General features: G+C 37.1%; 1 protein-coding gene across 5 annotated transcripts in view; it reads right to left on the reverse strand.

Moving 5' to 3' along the window:
- PDS5B (PDS5 cohesin associated factor B) overlaps positions 1–18,591 on the reverse strand; it is a 132,651-nt gene that overhangs the window by 92,245 nt on the left and 21,815 nt on the right. For 4 of the 5 annotated variants that reach the window (XM_030042545.2, XM_030042544.2, XM_030042548.2 and 1 more), the window contains exons 2-7: positions 17,057–17,182; positions 13,387–13,590; positions 8,838–8,924; positions 8,643–8,740; positions 7,380–7,506; positions 293–373 (exon numbers count right to left, since the gene is read on the reverse strand). In XM_030042545.2, coding sequence (XP_029898405.1) covers positions 293–373; positions 7,380–7,506; positions 8,643–8,740; positions 8,838–8,924; positions 13,387–13,590; positions 17,057–17,164 — 705 coding nt within the window. In that variant the 5' untranslated portion in view covers positions 17,165–17,182. Of the gene's footprint in view, positions 1–292; positions 374–6,654; positions 6,895–7,379; positions 7,507–8,642; positions 8,741–8,837; positions 8,925–13,386; positions 13,591–17,056; positions 17,183–18,591 lie in introns of those variants that run through there. The other variant, XM_041118486.1, reaches the window with a different exon arrangement.

Genomic DNA, 18,591 nt, shown 5'->3' on the forward strand with positions numbered 1-18,591 from the left:
ATTAAGGATTGAAGTGCAAGGTCTCCCAAGACAGCAAAAAGTAAACCATCCATTGCATTTCAGAAATCAAAATTGTTAAGGACTTAGTAGTTTCTATATGGTAAAGAATTAGACTCAAAGGGACAGGTTACACAGTGCTTCATTAATATAACAATTCTCTCAAAGAACAATTGAGAGTTTGTAAAAAGTTATTTTACAGCCCTACTGGACTACATGCAATTCATTCTTTTTATAATAGAGCTCAGTTTAAAAAATGTATTGACTTCCATATTTGTTTGCAGTCTTCACTTACATTAGTAATGTAGGGTTCAATTGCTTGCGCTGTCCTCTTTAGTAAAGCCTTTGCCAAATCATAAGCTTGCTTGTTTAAATTCTGGGGGGAAAAAAAAAAAAACAAAACCAAACCAACAGAGAAGTTTTAAGCACATGCATTAATGCTAAAAGTAAATACAAGAATTTAAAGATACTGTGTACTGGTACATACATTAAAGAAATAGCCTGTTCTTTTTATACTTTCAGTAGTAAAGATAATACAGTAAAACAAACCTAGTCCAAACAGAGCTTTGTAGTCTCCACTGATATTACTGAGAAAACTCTTTCCTGGCAAATCAGGGCTTACTTTTCAGTTGCCCCTTTAAGTCTGATGCTCAGTGAAGTCAGTTTCTGCATTTTACTGCTCCTCCTTATCAGCTTCCCCCCAAAACAGGAAAGTGATACAAAGCAACATCAAGGCATTTACAGTCCCCACAGAAGCAAGACTCTGAACAGGATTGTGGTAGAAAGTACGATTCTGTTCTTGCATCAAGCAGCCACCTGTGAACCACCATCACAGCTTCTCCATAGTATCCTGCAAAGATACTCAGTCAGTTTGACTGAGATAGAAAAAAAAAAACAACCTCAAACCCCCAAAAAATAGAGTTTTAGTTTGTGAGCAAAAAAGGGTGAAGAATACAAACCAACAAAACCCTAATATAAAAAATAAGCCCCACCCCCCTAAGATTCCTATCCCTCCATTTGTCTAATTGGGTTATCTGCTCTATCATTGTCTGCTTCCTCTCCCAGCACACATTCTCCACCCTCTAGTTGCCATGTCCTTTCTCCAATTTCTATATCACAATTATTTTTAAAAAATTTTCAGAAGAAAATGCAACTCATCCCTTGTGACACCCCCTGCAGACTTGATTAACACATAGAAGAATGAAGGAAAAATCTTCGATACAAAAAAAATATATAGTCTTTTAATAGCTAAGTCTCTGTAAAAATATAGTTCCCCCTATTTTTATTAGTCTTGGCAATTTAAAAAAAACCAGCATATTCCATTTATAAGACAACAGTATAAAGGGGCAGTTTGTGGCTGTTTTTTTAAAATACATCTCATCCATAAAAAGAAGAAAATTTCCTTTTAGCATAATGAAAAACAAGATGCACTGCCACACCCAGGGTATTTCTTTGCCTGCATATGCTTGGTTCTTGGTAGCTATCTGGATGAAAAAGAGATGATTTGCAAAGAGATGGAGAGTATTGTCTGTAATTTCAAAAAGTGTATAGAAGTATAGGCTTCTAGTCAACAGTGGCAACAGATTAATATTTTCTGGTATTATAAAACAAAGTCTTTGACTTGCCTACTGATAGAATTAAGTTAGGTGACTAAAGTCAAAAGACTACAAAGATTCATGCCTGAAGTATCTGTTTTACTCAGAGCCACTACAGAAGGTGAATAAAAATCCCAATTCTGGAAAGTTACTCGAATGCTTACATAAGATGCTAACATCCTTGTAATTTCCTCTTCCCTTATCTAATCAAGATGCAAGGGTCGACATTGGCAGTCTTTTTATAAAATTATACAGCTGTTCCACATGCCAGAAAAGAGAAGGTTCTGCATGCTAGATTGCTCTTTATGGTTGACACAAAAAAAAAAAAAAAAAAAAAAAAAGGCAGCGCACGCATTTCCACCTGTAGCATTTGTTTTCTGTTATTTAGCTAGAGTTGTGACTGTTCAGGAAATAAAAGGCACAAATAACTGTAACAATGAATGTATGCCACTTGTGATTCTTGCTCTGATCCTTCTTGACTTCCACAGCGCACCTCCACCAAAACAAAGCAAGCTACTTTCACCTGGGTAAGAATGAACTCTAGATCATGAGCAAGATCTGATTTACACATAAAACAAGTCCGAACAGCAGACCTAGCATAGCAGACTTCCAACAGGCAGATCTGTTTTGATTCACATTAATTACAGTTTTAGCTTGTATCTTTCACACAGTAGTTCATTTTAGAACCTTAATGTTTGCCGAGATAAATGCTAGAAGTAGATATTTGCAGCCCTGAGTAACATATTCACATTACACTTCATTCTATCTAAAAAAGCTGCAAAGAGAAAAAACAGTCCAGATGACAACTGACTAAGGAAAGTTAGCTATTTTTTTCATGCCTTATGTACTTGATTTAATTGTGCTGATAGCCAGGGCCCTCAAATGTCCAGAGGCCGAACTTTCTGAAAATAACAATGCCAAAGAAGTCTTAAAAGCACATAAAGTTTTCTTCTCTCATTTCCAGCTTCAGGATAAAAGCAGAAACAAGAAAAAGCAGCACTGCCTTAGTTGAAATGGAAACAGGAGCAACCCAGACCATTACCAAATAGGTTCAAAGATCTTTTACAAAACATCAAACCTATATTTTGACTAATTTAATAGCCACAAAGATACTTTAAACTGCCTGAAGGAGAAATTTTATATGGGTAAGACCTAATTTAACAAATTTCTTCTCTGTGTTTATCTAATCTCTTCTATCATTATCCTCTCTTCAATCTTTCTATACATTTAGAAAAAAAATTACACGTATTTCAAGATCTTTTAATGATTTAAGAAAGCCTTCATGATGAGCACAATAATCTTAATCAGGATGCCTCTAAAAGCATGTAAGCACCCAGTGGGGATAAGCTTTTGAGAGTCCTGAATCGGGTAGAAACTAAGCCATCAGCTGGCAACACTGTTTAAAGTAATCATTAGTAATTACTACATTTTGAAGGAAAAAGCAGAAATAAGTATTGATCAATAAGGACAAACCCAAGAACCACACATGAAAAGGCAAAACACAGATCTTCTGCAAGATAATTGAGAAGTTACATTTAACATCTAAAACAGACTTACAGGATGCTGCAGACAGACCTTTCCCCCCCTGAAAACCTCCAGTTTTCTCTCAGAAAAGAATGTTAATAAACAGGAGAACTTTTCTTTTTTATGCTTAGGAGGTCTCCAGCAATAACATTTGAAGACAGACCATCTTCGTCAACCATTAGTTCTCTCCTTTGTCTCAATTCCCACCATGATTTTTGCGTATATATTGCTAGCATTTCAAGCTTTTTGCGCTTCTGGAAGACATTAAGAGATTTGCCAACTCATTTCTCAGACCTGTTCTTCCCTAGAATGTTTGACAGACTTCTACTGCAGACACAGGAAGCAGTGGCAACCTCTCTGACAGCATGGCACAGACATTTTTGTGGTAAACTGTCCTGGAGAGCATTGTCTATATATACACAGCGCCAAAAATCAGTTGTACTGTTACAATGGGGTTGGCAGTGATGGAAATGCATACCCACTGGTTTTTTTCAGTTACTTTTTCCAGTTGCCTCTCAATATCCAAATTTAACACAGCTCAAAGAACTAGCTAGCATCAATCCAGTCCTTAATTTTATAACTTTAGGGGGTAAAATCAAACGTTAAGCCTGTATCTAAAGCAAAATATTCTTCACACACATACAGTTTAACACACTATTTTCTTGGAATTTGAAAAGGGTCTTCAATTTTATTCTTATTATCAATGGCACAGCAGCGGAATTTGTATCCAAGAGCACTTGACAAAACAGTTCTAACAGATTCTCTAGTTCTGCTGGGGGAGGGAAACAGGTTTTTAAGGGTGGCTGACACAGAAAAAGCTCAGCTGAGTGTTGCCAAGATAGATACTGCTAATTATTAAGCAAGTTCCTAATGGAGACAGTCAGGAATTTAACTGTCAATATCACTTTTTGAAAAGTTAAGCATGTAAAGCATGTGGGATACGCAATGTGGGATTCCCTGCAGTACTCCCGAGGCTGAAAATGAAACGCTCTGGCAAACACTCAAGGAAGTAAAATATAATTTGCCTTCTAACACATTGCACAAACACAAAATTGTTTACAGGTGCTGGCATAAAGGCTTTATAATCTAAAAAGACAATTAAAAGGGAAAGGAAAACTATTAATTTTTCTTGCCTTTCCATATTGGCTACCTCTCCCTTGCTTCTTGTCTTTACTGGGTTTAGTTCAGTGTTTATTTAATTCTCTCTTAATATAATCCAATCGAGAGAATTTCAGTAGAATTCATAAAAAACAAGAAAAGAAAAACCACAAAAGTAATAATAAAAATAATTAAACGTCACAGAAATTAAGAGTTGAGCACACCGTCAGACAAGTTAAGTTTACTGTTTTATTGACTTATCTGATACCCGCTGTACTACTCCAGCAAGCTCGTGCATACTCTAACGCACTTGGTTTTGAAAGTGGCTGACGCTAGTATCACTTCAGGTTTACATCAATATGGCTTTTACTCTAGCCAAGTGAGATGGATGACAAACTCAAGTGAGCTAGAGCAGCTTAGACTACTTCAGTGACTACTAATTATGGTAGACAGAGATTTGATAGTATGGCATGTCCCCAGTATATGCTCCTTATGCCCGAGTTTTTGCAGCCGTCCTGCTAGCACCACTGCTTATTAGACTTACTACTGGGGACTATGGACCATATCTGGCATTCCTCTTCAGAAAAATATTGGCCTTGGTTTTAAGAGGTAACAGCACTGAATTAACCTTTGTGTAAATTGTTCAACTAGTTACTACAACTCTTAAAAATATTCATATAATTTTCACATCGATCTGCCTAATGTTGAATTTCAGCCATTGGTCCTTAGCATCCGGGATCCAAAACTAAAGGAGCTGTTTGAACCTTCTGTTCCTAATATACAGTTACAGACTGCTCCTTTGATAAATTATACAGATTAAGCTCCTCAAATCTTTAACCCAGTGTTACCCAATACAACTGTTTATACACCAAAAGTCATACTAGCTCTACCACTATTTTCTAGAATACAGCCATTCAATTCACAAGGGCACTCCACATTCCCTCACATGCACAACCTTCCTTCTGGCTGTATTAAAAATACACCGCTTGCCTGTGTCACTAGCTATAAACATAATTGTCACATCTACAACAATCTCTCAATCTGATCATTTTCAAACCTGAGCTAGTAACAAATCTATGTTCCTTCTACTCCATCAAAAATATCCTTGTGGTCCCCAGGGAAACTGGCTAGATAAGGAGTCCCTCCTCACCATTATACCAACACTTGCCAATATGCCATTTTTGGTGGCCAGTCTGATTATTCAATTTCCCTTTCCCACAGTCCACACAGCTTAACACCTAGGTCAGCCAAGACATAGTTCTTCTTTATGGTAGACCTTATCCTTAACCCCCCCCCCGTTGTTTTGTGCTCAATGGACAGGAGCGGAAAAATTCTTGCTCTGAATTCATTACACTTTTCCAACACGACATTAGTAGCCACAGAATGTGGCTAGATGACAGTGTAAGCTCCAAAATTTTAAATAAACAGTTTGTGAAGATATTGAGATGAAATAGAAAAATATTTGAAGCTTCTTTCCATTAGTATGAAAAAGGTTAAAAAAAATTAAAACAAAGGTAAAAGTACTCAGAATATGGTCTAAAATTACGTAACTATTTCAGTTAGAAAGCAAGCTATAAACTAGCATCCTATCCAAAGAGTCAGCTGGATTAAAACAGAAGCAGAAGAAAATGCAAAACCTCAAATACCTTCTCCTATTAAAATGTTCAGTCAATAACTTTAAATCCACTATAAAACAGAATTCTTTCAGTGCTATAGCCAATCTAACAGGATGCAAGTTCTTAAATTCAGAATCAATTTATTAAACACGAATCATAAAAACAGTAGTCACATCAAGTTGAACACAGGTGACACAATGAAACAACAGATGCTTAACAACTGAGAAAATACAAACTAAAGTATTTTGCATAGTCTTGCTTTTGTTTCTTGTATTCCAAGGCTTTACTTTGTAAATCTGAATTTTAGCCACACAAATTTCAGTCTGGTCCTGGCACAAAAGTACTAGATTCCTTGAAGGACACAGCTAAAACATTTTGGGGGAAGGGGGGTGGGGCGGGGTGAAGGAGTGATCTATACTAAGCATTTAGTCTTTCACTGTCAATAGAAAAATAATTTATGTGCTCTTTATTTACTGAAATTGATGGCTTATGGTAAGGCACACTATGTTGTGCTACTTACTATGTTCTTCAGAGAGTGCCTTATGAAAAGTCTACTGAGTTTCTTCATGTACACCACTGTTTCAAAAAAGCATTCCAAAGGTGCAGAATCTCTTAGTTAATTAATACCCATTGAACCTTACTGCAGTTTCTAAGAAGTGTAAGTAAAGTTAGCCCTTTCCTGAACACACTAAAGAGAACAAAAAACAAAAAAACAAAACAAAAAAAAGAGCTGTCAGATGACAGCTGGAACTGTCTGAAATCCAGCTAAGTACACATTTCCTAGATAATTTCCCAGAATCCTTTTTTTGTCATACACAACTTACAAGTTGTCTTCTACACTGTAGCCCAAGAAATTCCAGTAGGACCTTGGTGGTTTTCTGAACAAAGAAGTCAGACTTCCTTGCTTTTTAAACACTTAAGTGTCACAACACATACACAGCCGGAAGTTTTTCCCCAGTTCATCTGTAGGACACTTTTTTTTTGACAAAGCATTATTCATTGAGGAAAGACAGCCATCACTTGGGCTCTTCAGGCACCACGATTTCTGAACATAGTTAGTTCTATGGCTGCATCAGAAACACACCAATGTGCTTTCAATAACACCAAGTCAACATTTCTGAAATACAACAGAGCCACCTACAAATCAGCAGTCATAGCAACTTTTTACCTCCCACTTAGGGCAGCATATTAGTTTGAACTATTGATACAGCATTACACTAATTAAAAACTTTCCAAAGGATATATGTCTCTTTTATATTAAGTTCTACTGGTATTGACTGTATATAAAAAGCCTGTACATAAATTCATATGACATTAAAGCTTTTAGATTACTATGACCACTGATACTTTGGTTTACAGTAAGTGAATCAAAGTAATGAAATTCTACTGAATGTTCTGGCTATTAAAAATTATTTGTTTGCTAATAAAGATCCAAGTAGTAGGAACACATTTGCTACAGCTATTCTCAATGAAATCCAAACATCTCAATACATACATCCAATAAAATACGATCACAAAAAAAAAAAATTAAGCCACTATTAAGTCTTACCTTATGTGCCGGCACTAGATTAACTAACACTGTATCCAAAAGTTCCTGTGACACAGTATCTCCCTCACAAATGATAGAGCTCATTAGATCAACCATGTGCATGTGTACTTTTTGGTTATGACCGTTGCTGAAATTAAAAACAAGAATTCTTAGTGTACTATTCATGTAAAACACAACTTCCATTCAGAGTACTCTCTGTGGTAACGCCAAACAAGGAATATAATAATCAAATCACAAGTTTTCTTAGAAGTCAAAATACTTAAGTTTCTTAACTGCATATACCACTTTCCAAAATGTTACTGAATCTTATGCCCTCTTCACTTACCACTGTAGTAAAAGAGTAAGAGGACTATAACTGTCCCTACCATGAAAAGATAGTGTATTAGACCATCCCTCCCCTCTACTCAACACTAGCAAGACTTCATCTTGAGTGCTGTGTCCAGTTCTGGGCTTCCCAGTGCAAAAGAGACAGGGACACCTTGAAGTCAGCCCAGCAAAAGGGCCACCAAGATGATTAAGGGACTGGAACAGCTCTCACAGAAGGAGTGGCTGTGAGAGCTGACAGCCTTTTTTAGCCTTGAGAAGACATAGCTTAGGGAGGAACTTATCATTATGTTTAAATACCTGATGTTGGGAATAAAGACGACAGGGTGAGACTCTTCTCAGTGGTGTCCAGTGACAGGACAAGAGGCAATGGGCACAAGGTGAAATACAGGACATACCGTTCAAACATAAGAAAGAGAAACTTCTTAAATGTAAGGGTGACCGAGCACTAGAAAGTTGCCCAGAGAGACCACAGATACTCCATCCTTGGAGATGCTCAAAACCCAACTGGCTACAGTCCTGGGCAACCTGCTCTAGCTGACCTGGTTTGAGCAAGGGGGGCAGACTACACTATCTCTAGCAGTACCTTCCAGTGTCCACTAGTTTCTGACTCACATTTTTATAGCAATAATCCTCAAAATTCCTTTGAATTGCATATTGCACCATTCAATTTCAAGAACAGAATAAAATAAATGCAGTAAAAAACGTCAAAGTAAGTTTTTTAGGAAAAAGAAAAGATGATTTGCAGTGTGTCTTGTTTAATTAAAACAGGCAAAATTGACAGCTTTTTATATTTATACTGCTACCTTCAGTTAAACTGAATTACAAAACTAAGCTTGTTAACGTTAAAAGTCACACAATAAGACTGAACACCTAGGTTAGAAACATCTGGCCTCAACCATGCAATAATATATTATAATTGGGGGTGACAATACTTACTTTATTACTGAAAACAGCGTTCTGTACAACTGTGTAAAAATCTCATTGCTATCTTCTAATTCAAAGCATATGTTGTAAGACTTGACCCAAGCAATGTTCTGTGTTGAACAGGAGAAAATAAAAGGAGTAGTTTATTTAAGATTAAGTTGAAAAATTACATTTAACAGTTATTATGAAATAAGTTATGAAGCTTACCTCTAGCAAATAAAAATATCGATTAAACTGGGGGCTTTTTGTATCTTCTAAACCTTTAAGTTGCCTTGTTATGAACATAAATATGTCCTGAAAAGAAAGAAGTGATAGTCAGTTAATAAACTGCAATGAAACTTCCAAAATTCAAATAATTACATTTTAAATTACTAGTATTATTCATCACTACAAAATATGCAGCAGACAGGCACATTATTTCACTGTCCAAAAGAAGATGATCTACAAAACATCATGGAGAATGTCCAGGAGTAATTTTAAAATGCTTCATGTTTCTTTGAAGGGATGAGAAAGTAACCTTTTTTGAAAGAAGCAAAAGTTTTTCTTTTCCAAAGAAAAACACTCAACTTGACAAACAGAGCTGCAACTGGCTGACGTGCTGCAGAAGTCAAAATATTATTCAGGACAATGAATTTTACATTTTTTACTTTATACTGTAGTAGGTTTCAACAGAAGGGGGAAAAAAAAGCAGTAGGCAATTGCAGCTTTCCTAAGAGTATTATTACATATTTACACTGTATTTTTTGTGCATTTCTCAGTCATCACCTACTGATACAGAACACTTCTCTTGCAAAGACCAATAAACCAAGTTTCTCCTACTTCCTTTATCAACTTTCAGCACCAGAAGAGCTCTTCAGAAAGTCTCACACAGAATAAATTCAAGCAGGTTATAAGGAATGGAAGCACACAGGAAGGTGTCTTTTTTAAATGCTTTTTACATTCAGATAATTAACAGCTGGAAATTCATAACTACTTATATTAAATCAAAATATTCAAAAGTACACATTACCAGAAACAGCGTTCACTACCTCAACTTTATCTATAATATTTCAACTAACAATCTAGATATAAAAATCAAATAAATTCCAAAAAGTATAAAGTTGCCATAAAAAAATACAAGAAAACCTTACAGTTAACCCTGAAAAAACTATCCTAGAAATAGTCTAAAAAGCTTTTCTAAAACATTTTCAAAGGACCGTTCCCCCCTCGACCCCCAGAATAACGAGATGGACAAAAGATGAGAATGGCGTTCTTTTTTTCGAACGCTACAGCCACAAAATTCAGCCTTAATCATTAAGCTGAGCACTTAATGGGGTTCTACGTAAAAACAAGAATTAGATTACACGTGACATCATCATTTCTTGCAATAAAGCACAGCAAGCACATTGTTCAGAGATACAGCTACATTAATGTTTGCATTTGGATCAAGAATGTGCCTTTGGAGTGTTAAGTAAGGATGACCATAAGAATCACTGTTTGGTTCACTCTTCAGATCCGTTACAGAACACACGAACTAGACTCTTTAGTTGAAATTAAACCAAAAGACAGTTCAAAGGACACACCTAGTAGACTCCAACCACTAAAGAACATTCAGTCCACAGGCAAAAGCCAGTCTGAAGAATCCCCCCCCATAAAAACTAGTGCCTGAACCACTAGCAGGCCATAAGCCCACCCAAAAGAGTTCCATCATCTGAAAAACTGGTACATCAGAAGGTGCTGTGAGGTTTAGAAGACATACAAACTGATTCTCCGTGAAGGATAAGATGCAATTAAAGAAGAAAGCAAGCATGACCAAGCGGGAGAATGACCAATGCCAAATATAAAAACTACTTCATCTTAGACCTCATGCCCTAGGTGTAATTATTGTTAGATGAATCTCAATCAGTTCATTTAACAAAATATCTTTACTTTTTATCCTGCAGCTCAGTACATAACACTTATTTACTGAATGTGATTCAAAGACCCCAATGAGACCAAAACTAATTGTCCTAACCTTTATAAAGTACTCATCGCTGTACTGTATATGAATACATACATTAATGAATAGCATACATGTACAATGTCTAGCATCTGAATGTTTCACAAATAATAATGGCATCATTTGAAAAAGTCATAATTTACTCCTAATTTTATTTTTTTTCCCTATTCCTGTTTTAATGGAAGCAAGACAGACTAAACTCAAAAGTACTTACTAATTTTTAATTAGTGTAATATGACCCAAAGTTCTTCCCTTTTTTGAGCATACAGAATATACTTTTTGAACATGCATTTACAAACACAAGATAAATAAACTTTGGCTACAGCTAAGAAACTGCAACACTTTCACAAACTGGACAATATGGTATCACATCACATCAGACTCCATAAAGCAAGTCTACATTAGAACGCAGACTCTAAAACCAAAAGTGCTTATACTTCAACTTTAGGAAGAACATTGATATTTTTTGTGGATTATCATCTTGATACCAGTTAACCATATAAGGGCTTCAGTAAGCATCAGAGCCATGGCTTTCACTACAGAACACGTTCAGATAGTTCAAGTTCTGCTACCACATGTACCCTCAAACATCTCCGTTTCAGCCAAGTCAGGCAGACAGTCCATTTGTCCAAGTAGTTTTATTTGACACATACCAGTGATTAGAACATTTCCCCCCCAGAAAATCAGATTTGAACCCTAGGCTTCCCCCAGACTGAGGAAGACTTAAAGTTAGAAGTTTCCAGATCTCAGAAGAGCAATCCTGCTCCAGTTCTGCTTTTAGCCTACTCATGGCATTTTCCATCCATGTTGTCAAAGCTCTTTCAACACTTAGCGAGGAAGGTAAGATTTATCCTGAGGATACACATAAAAGAGGGAAACCTGAAATTCTTTTCCCTTCTCTCAGTATCTCACTTGCTCGATGTGTAAGTTACAGAGATCCAAGAGTCTGATCCAAGGGCAAAAACTTAAGATTTAGGTTTTCCCCCTCAAAAAATTATCCTTTTCAGCACTTCGCTTTGCCATCTTTAACTTTGGTGCTAAACATACTAGAAGAAACTCAAAGCTGCAGTATGGATATGATATTAAATACTGGGTAAAAATAGTGCCAAGGTATAACCCAAGAGGAAGCATTCTTCCTCTTACCTCTTTGTCATAAAGTGGAGGGAACTCTTCAACATTTGTATCAGAGCTTGTCCTGCAACCGCAAAAGCTGTCTTCAGCGGAAACGGGTTTGCAAACCTATCTCAATAGACCTACGCAAAGATCTCTATTGTTTGTCCTTTCTTTACTTCTCAAAATGTGTTTAGAAATCTGCATCAAGAAACTGAATTGTGAAGTCTGCACAGATTACAGAACTGAATGCTGACAGTGCAAGTTCCTAGTCTGTTCAGAGCTCTATCCAAGTAGCAGTAATACGCTTACACTGCAAGTATGAGATAGTAATGTACACCTTACAATATTATGTACTATAAAATTTGAAACTTAGTAGCATTTGATAGATCAAATTCTGTAAGAAGGAATATTATAATTTGTTAGCCCAACTCAGAAAGAGAGAGAAAAACCTCTAGGCCTAACAAGCAAAGGAAAACATATACTCAAAACTGAAGTAGAAACCAGGATGCCTCAAAACTAGACTTATATATAGCACAGTAGAGAAGACTAATGTTTCTCTCCAGTTGAAGACGGTGTAATCAGTAAGTAAGGTAACTAGATAGTGTGTAATCAGAGGTGCAACAATTCAGAATTAAGAAAATAACAGCTAACAGAAATCACTCAGTATCTCTCCAGCACGTCTGGTAACAAAGGAAGTAGTACAGTTGAAACTGTACTGTTTGCCCTACGTATGAAGCCACTTCTGGTGCAACCACCAGATCAGAAATTGAGTGATTTCTTCGAGTGATAATAGATATACTTTCCACCACAACCACCTTTTTATCCTACTCTGGAAAAAAAAAACCCAAAACACAAAAACCAAACCAAAACAAAAAAAAGCCCCCCCCCCCCCGCCCCCTATATCAGGGAGACAAAAAAAGTACACATTTTTCAGTGTTATTTTCCCCTGCAAGATTTTCAATAAGACTCAGTTTATCACTAGATTCAGACTGTAAGGGAAGTAGTTTGATTTTGAGAGCTGGAAAGAAAGTTAGATTTCTATTTAAAAAGCAAGAAGTGAAAAACACAAAACAATCTAAAATTTATTTTTTCTTAAACAAATAGGGCAGAACTGTACTGCCTTTTCAAACCTGGCATTTCTCTATCAACCATCTCCATCTAGTGGGATCAGTGATGTTTCTAATTGCAGAATTTTCCAATTCACATCAGAAATTATCCTCTGTAAAAAAATGCTTTTTGTTTCAAGAGCCTTTATCTATAGAAATACAGTAATCATCTCTTGGTAGTTTACCGGGCACAGCAGGGGTATTTTCCCAGTTGAAGGAATTCGCTATCTTGCAAGAGATTGTGATAAAAGCTGTAGACATATCAAGATTTCTAAAGTAACAGACCACTATCTGCAAACCCCAATGACTGTTCAATAAAATATTTATTTTCAATATAAATCCGAAACTCTACAAGTTATTGAAAGATGTACTATATATCACTTTCTGATGAACATTTGACCTGATCAAACAACCCTATCCCAGAATCAAGTGAGAACCTTGGATTGCTTAGGCTGAACCAGAAATAAAGGGGGAGGGGGAGGAAAAAAAAGTTATAATCAATTATATCAATCATTCAGTTTAAAAACCTGGTGTGGAAAAAAAGATTAATTCAATTTACCTTTAGTTTATCCGGTGAAGTGTACGGAGCCTCAGGGGCATAAATTCTGAAAATATCAGCAAGACAGCATGCTACCAACAAACGTACATCCTTATCAGGATGTTTGAGGAAAAAATCTGAAGCAAGGTGTAAAGCAAGATTTAGGTAGAGCTCCTTTTCTTCTTCAGAGTCCTGGTCCATATCCATGAAAGTTTTCACAACCATCTAAAAAGAAAGACAGACATCAGTACATAAAATGAAGTATTCTGTGTAACAGGGTCCTTACTGAAAGTTCCTTTTCTGGTTTTGTGCAACTTCTATCAGAAGCATTATTAGCAATGCGGTAGCACTTATTTGAGTAACCAGTGTCTTATTTTTCAGGGTACAGGAAGAATCTAGTCAAGTCCTCTATCAATTGTCCCAACACACAGTCTCAGCAGAGTTACGGAAAGTCTAGCTGTAGCACTTCACGTATCTTTTTAAGAAACCATATAATCAAGTTGGCCAATTCAAAAAAATACAGCAGCATTCACTGTTACAGCCATTCACTGAAAAATCAGAAAACAGCAAGACTTTATTCAAAATATTTATTTCTCCCTAAAGTATTTAGGGTTACAATTTATTTTCCCTCTATTCTCTTTCAATTTCAGGTTTTTCTCTACTACTGCTCTGAGGACAAGTTTACGCCCTGTGCTGCCCAGAAGCAGAGCACACATTTTCAGCAGAAGCTTACATAAATCCAGCGCAGCCTAGCAGCATGCATGTTATCCAACAGGACTAAAATGCCCATTATTGCTGTTAGGAACCAGTATACTAAAGTTATGGAAGAAAAGAAAAGAAGTCTGGGACGCCAAGTATTTAACAGCCTAAATAGAACAAAAGCAAGAAAAGCCATGATTAGTAACTGCTAGTTGGTGAGAAAAAAAATGTTTGGAGGAGAAAAACCTATTGACAAAACAAAGCAATTATGCTTTTCTCCAACTTCTTTCTTGAATCACAGAGGAAGAATTATTGTAAGGAGTTCAGCTCTTGTTAAAATTAACAAAATGGTAATAAAGACTTAATTACACAATCCTGAGAATTGAAGTCAAAACTCCCATCTATTTCACCAGTACAAGAAGAGATATTTTTCAAGAATAATGATGCCAGTAAAGTTCCTCAAAAACAACCACCAAAACCCTAAACCACTACAAAATTATTTTACTTTGCTATAGTTTGTTTTATTTATTTATTTCCCCCTCCAAAAAGTGTACTATAATTGGTCAGGTAGCAACAAATCCTACCTTTAAAAAAAACAAAAGAGGACTTTTGCATAATTAAGATCTCAGCAGCTGTAAAGTTTTCAAGCATATTAGAATCCTTTACTAAAAGGCAAATATTAGTAGCTTATGCACACATACAATTTCCGTTGAGAGAAAAATAAAGTCCTCCCCAGTCAGACACAAGATGAACCATCTGAAGTGCACTGGTGCCCTTACACACTATTAAAGTAATTTTAAACACAGAACTGTTTTCACTTCTCTATAGAAAGTATTTAGATTTATATAATTAACAAGCTAGTGAATAAATACTCAGGTGTCACAAGAGTTACTGCACCAGGTATGGTTTTTGTCTACTCTGGAAATTAACCTTCAGTTTCTCTTCCATGACAACATGAACTTCCATACTGCTCAGGACAACAAAAATCAGTTATCTTGTCTCCAGAGCAATCTGTCACAGTGTTTAAGGAAAAACAAAGAAAAACAAGCTAGTTCTCCTAGCATACCTTTCTAGCTTCCCGCGAAGCAATAGGTTAGAGGATTCCCAAACCTGAAATCGCACCCAGACCACCATGATTAATACTCCTGGAGCTTCATCTTCCAAATATGGCCCATATTTTTCAACCCATTCCATTTTTCCTACATCCTTCTACAGAAATAAGCTTTGGAATTGAGTTATGTAACTTATGGAAAAATATGTTATTAGACTGCTGGTCTAAAATTAATATATTTCATTAGATGATGCCTCTGTCCCTGTGTATTAAGAGAAACTGCAGAAAAAATGCTGTTCTCATACTATTCATCATTTCCAAATGTTTATCACCTTCTTCAAATGTTTATCAGCTTCTTTCTGTCTTTAGTGCTAGTTCTTAACTCCAAGCATTTAGTTTCTATCTCCTTTCCAAATCTGCTATAACTTGGAAATGGCGTGGATCAGAAATACATAAAATTTGTGAGGTATAGTATGCTAATACATAAATTCACTGTGCATATTTTTCATTTTATTCTCAGTTTTCCCAATAACTTGTATTTGTATAAATATATTGTCATTAACAAACAGCAGACTATCTGCTTGTGTAAATTAAATAAATTCCACCAAAAAATGCTTTTTTCCTAATACTTACATGAATTCGGCAGTCAGGGAAAAAAAGAGGCTAATAGTTCACTTTTATTTATCAACTACTGTTCTTTAGCACCTGAAATTGTGTTTGTGCTGTAGGTCTATACACTTGTGCTGTAGCCTAGATCATCCAATCCTTCCTAAAAGAAACACTGTGTGGTTTTCCTGCTGCCTGCGTACCAATGAATGCACAGCCAGAATAAAGAGCTGACAGGAAATACAGGACATCCTGCAAAGTACACTTGTCCTGCCAGACAGATCATGATGACAGAATAGAAGGGACTGGACATTCAAGGCCAAAAATGAAGCTATAGGAAAAAAAAGTATCAGTAAGAACTGTGTGCATTTTCACAAGCTGAAAAAAATATGCAAGTGCTAACAAATAATATCTTCTCTTAGGAGTCACTCATACCTAAAGTTATAAATGTCTTCTATTCAACATATTGGAATGCAGTGTACTGACTAAAGTCTATCAGCCCAATTCCCAAAGCACAGACAGGTTACTGGGGGGAGGGGAGAGGGAATCCTTGTGTTTTGGGGTTTTACTGGGTTTTGTTCATTTAGCAGTAGTTCCAACTGACTTAAAACTACTTCTTCAGAACACAAACTCCAAATTGAGCTCTTCCAGCTGTTAGAATACTTAAGGTTCCTCTCACACATCTGTACCCTCCCGTTTCACAGGGCAAGCCCAAGTTGCAGGCATTCCTTCTGCAAAATACTAACAGGCCTGCCTTTTTGTGAGAGTACATGGGTAGACAAAGAACTGTAGTAACATAATTATCCCCCAAATCTCTCCAACGTTTCTGTAGACTTAGACCAAATAAAGTGGTCAAGAAATTCAGGAGACAGAAATACGTAGTCTAATCAAAGACTACCTTCATTACAATAGAGGATAAAATAATGAGAATAAAGGGTTTTACAATCAACCCGAAGAGCACAAATGCATAAAAGGAACGTATTCTGAGGCACCCATATGATTTCCAAAATTATGACTCTCTCTTCATGTTTTCCAGTATTTTCTTCTCTAAAAGTGCTGACTTACTGTTGGAGCTGAAATACAATTTAAGTAGTATTTAAAATTAATATAGCTTATTTCCATTTGTGACTTTTTAACTCATTTAAACGTTTTTGGACCAGTCACTTCAAGAAAGTGGTAGAACAGAAGACACAATAGCCAACAAGTTCCTCCTTCTGAGCATAGAAAAGGCAAAGCCTCCCCCCCAAATCCTTTCAGATAGAAAATATAATAATAGGATCATTGAACGCTGTATGCAAGAAACTTCAATCTGCAAACAGTTACTTGCTTACTAACCTTTAGTCTTCTCACCATCTCTTCTTTAGATATTTTATCAGAGATTTCTTTGACTCCTGGAGGATATGTGATTTTTCCATCGTTGGCTCTCGTCTTTGAATGAGCCATGATTTCACAATTTTAAAACTGTGGAAAGAAATTAAGAGGTCAGTGTTGTTTAGCTAGTTTATGTTTACCTTATCTGTCCCACTTTTACAAACAAAATCCAACTAGAAATATACTGACAAAACCCATACAAACAAAGAAAAAACTGGACAAAGCTTGATTGTTTTCAGTAATCTATATTCCGGCAGACAGCAATGGGTTTGATATTCAGGTAGATTGTCCTATACTAGAATAAAACTTTCAAGAAGTACGTAACAGAAGAAAGCTAAAACTCCTCATTCCTGAATGTATTTGATCTTCACACTTAGCGATGCGACCAAGAATCTTCTTGTCTTGTTGGATGAACTGCTTCCACCACTTGGTAATAATAAATCCTAACCAGCTTGGATTTTTAGACTCTCTGAGAACAGACACCTTAAATGGACTTTGTGTTTTCCAAACAATTAAACAGAACACAATTTCCCCAAAAGTCTAAACAGCAGCGCTGTTCAGGTGTTACTCATGACTAATTTTAATTTGCCAATACTGCCGCAGCAGACAGAGAATGAAGTAGGGACAGGAACAGAGCAGACCAAATGGAAGCCTTTCCTCTATGCCATAAAGCCAAGCTTTTAAGCCAAAGACTGCAGATAATGGTATCTTCTTCCTAAATTCCAACTATGAAAACAACTCAGGTACTTGGTTTCCCCAGGGCTCAGTTTGGGGGTCAGTTGTCTTTAATATCTTTATCAATGATCTAGATGAGGGGATCAAGTGCACCCTCAGTAAGTCTGCAGGCGTCACCACATTGGGAGGGAGAGTTGATCTGCTGGAGGTCAGGAAGGCTCTACTGAGAGATCTGGACAGGCTGGATGGATGGCCCGAGGCCAATGGTGTGAGGTTCAACAAGGCCAAGTGCCGGGTCCTGCACTTGGGTCACAACAACCCCACGCAGCGCTACAGCCTTGGGGAAGAGCAGCTGGAAAGCTGCCCGGCAGAAAAGGACCTGGGGGTGCTGGTCGACAGCCGGCTGAATGTGAGCCAGCGGTGTGCCCAGGTGGCCAAGAAGGCCAACGGCATCCTGGCCTCTGTCAGAAATGGCGTGGCCGGCAGGAGCAGGGCAGTGACCGTCCCCTGTACTGGGCACTGGTGAGGCCGCACCTCGAGTCCTGTGTTCAGTTTTGGGCCCCTCACTGCAGGAAAGACATGGAGGTGCTGGAGCGTGTCCAGAGAAGGGCAACCAAGCTGGTGAAGGGTCTGGAGCACAAGTCTTGTGAGGAGCGGCTGAGGGAACTGGGGTTGTTTAGTCTGGAGAAAAGGAGGCTGAGGGGAGACCTTATCGCTCTCTACAACTACCTGAAAGGAGGGTGTAGCGAGGTGGGTGCTGGTCTCTTCTATCAAGTAACTAGTGATAGGATGAGAGGAAACGGCCTCAAGTTGCACCAGGGGAG

The sequence above is a fragment of the Aquila chrysaetos genome, chromosome 19 (assembly GCF_900496995.4).
Source record: "Aquila chrysaetos chrysaetos chromosome 19, bAquChr1.4, whole genome shotgun sequence".
Lineage (NCBI taxonomy): Eukaryota > Metazoa > Chordata > Aves > Accipitriformes > Accipitridae > Aquila > Aquila chrysaetos.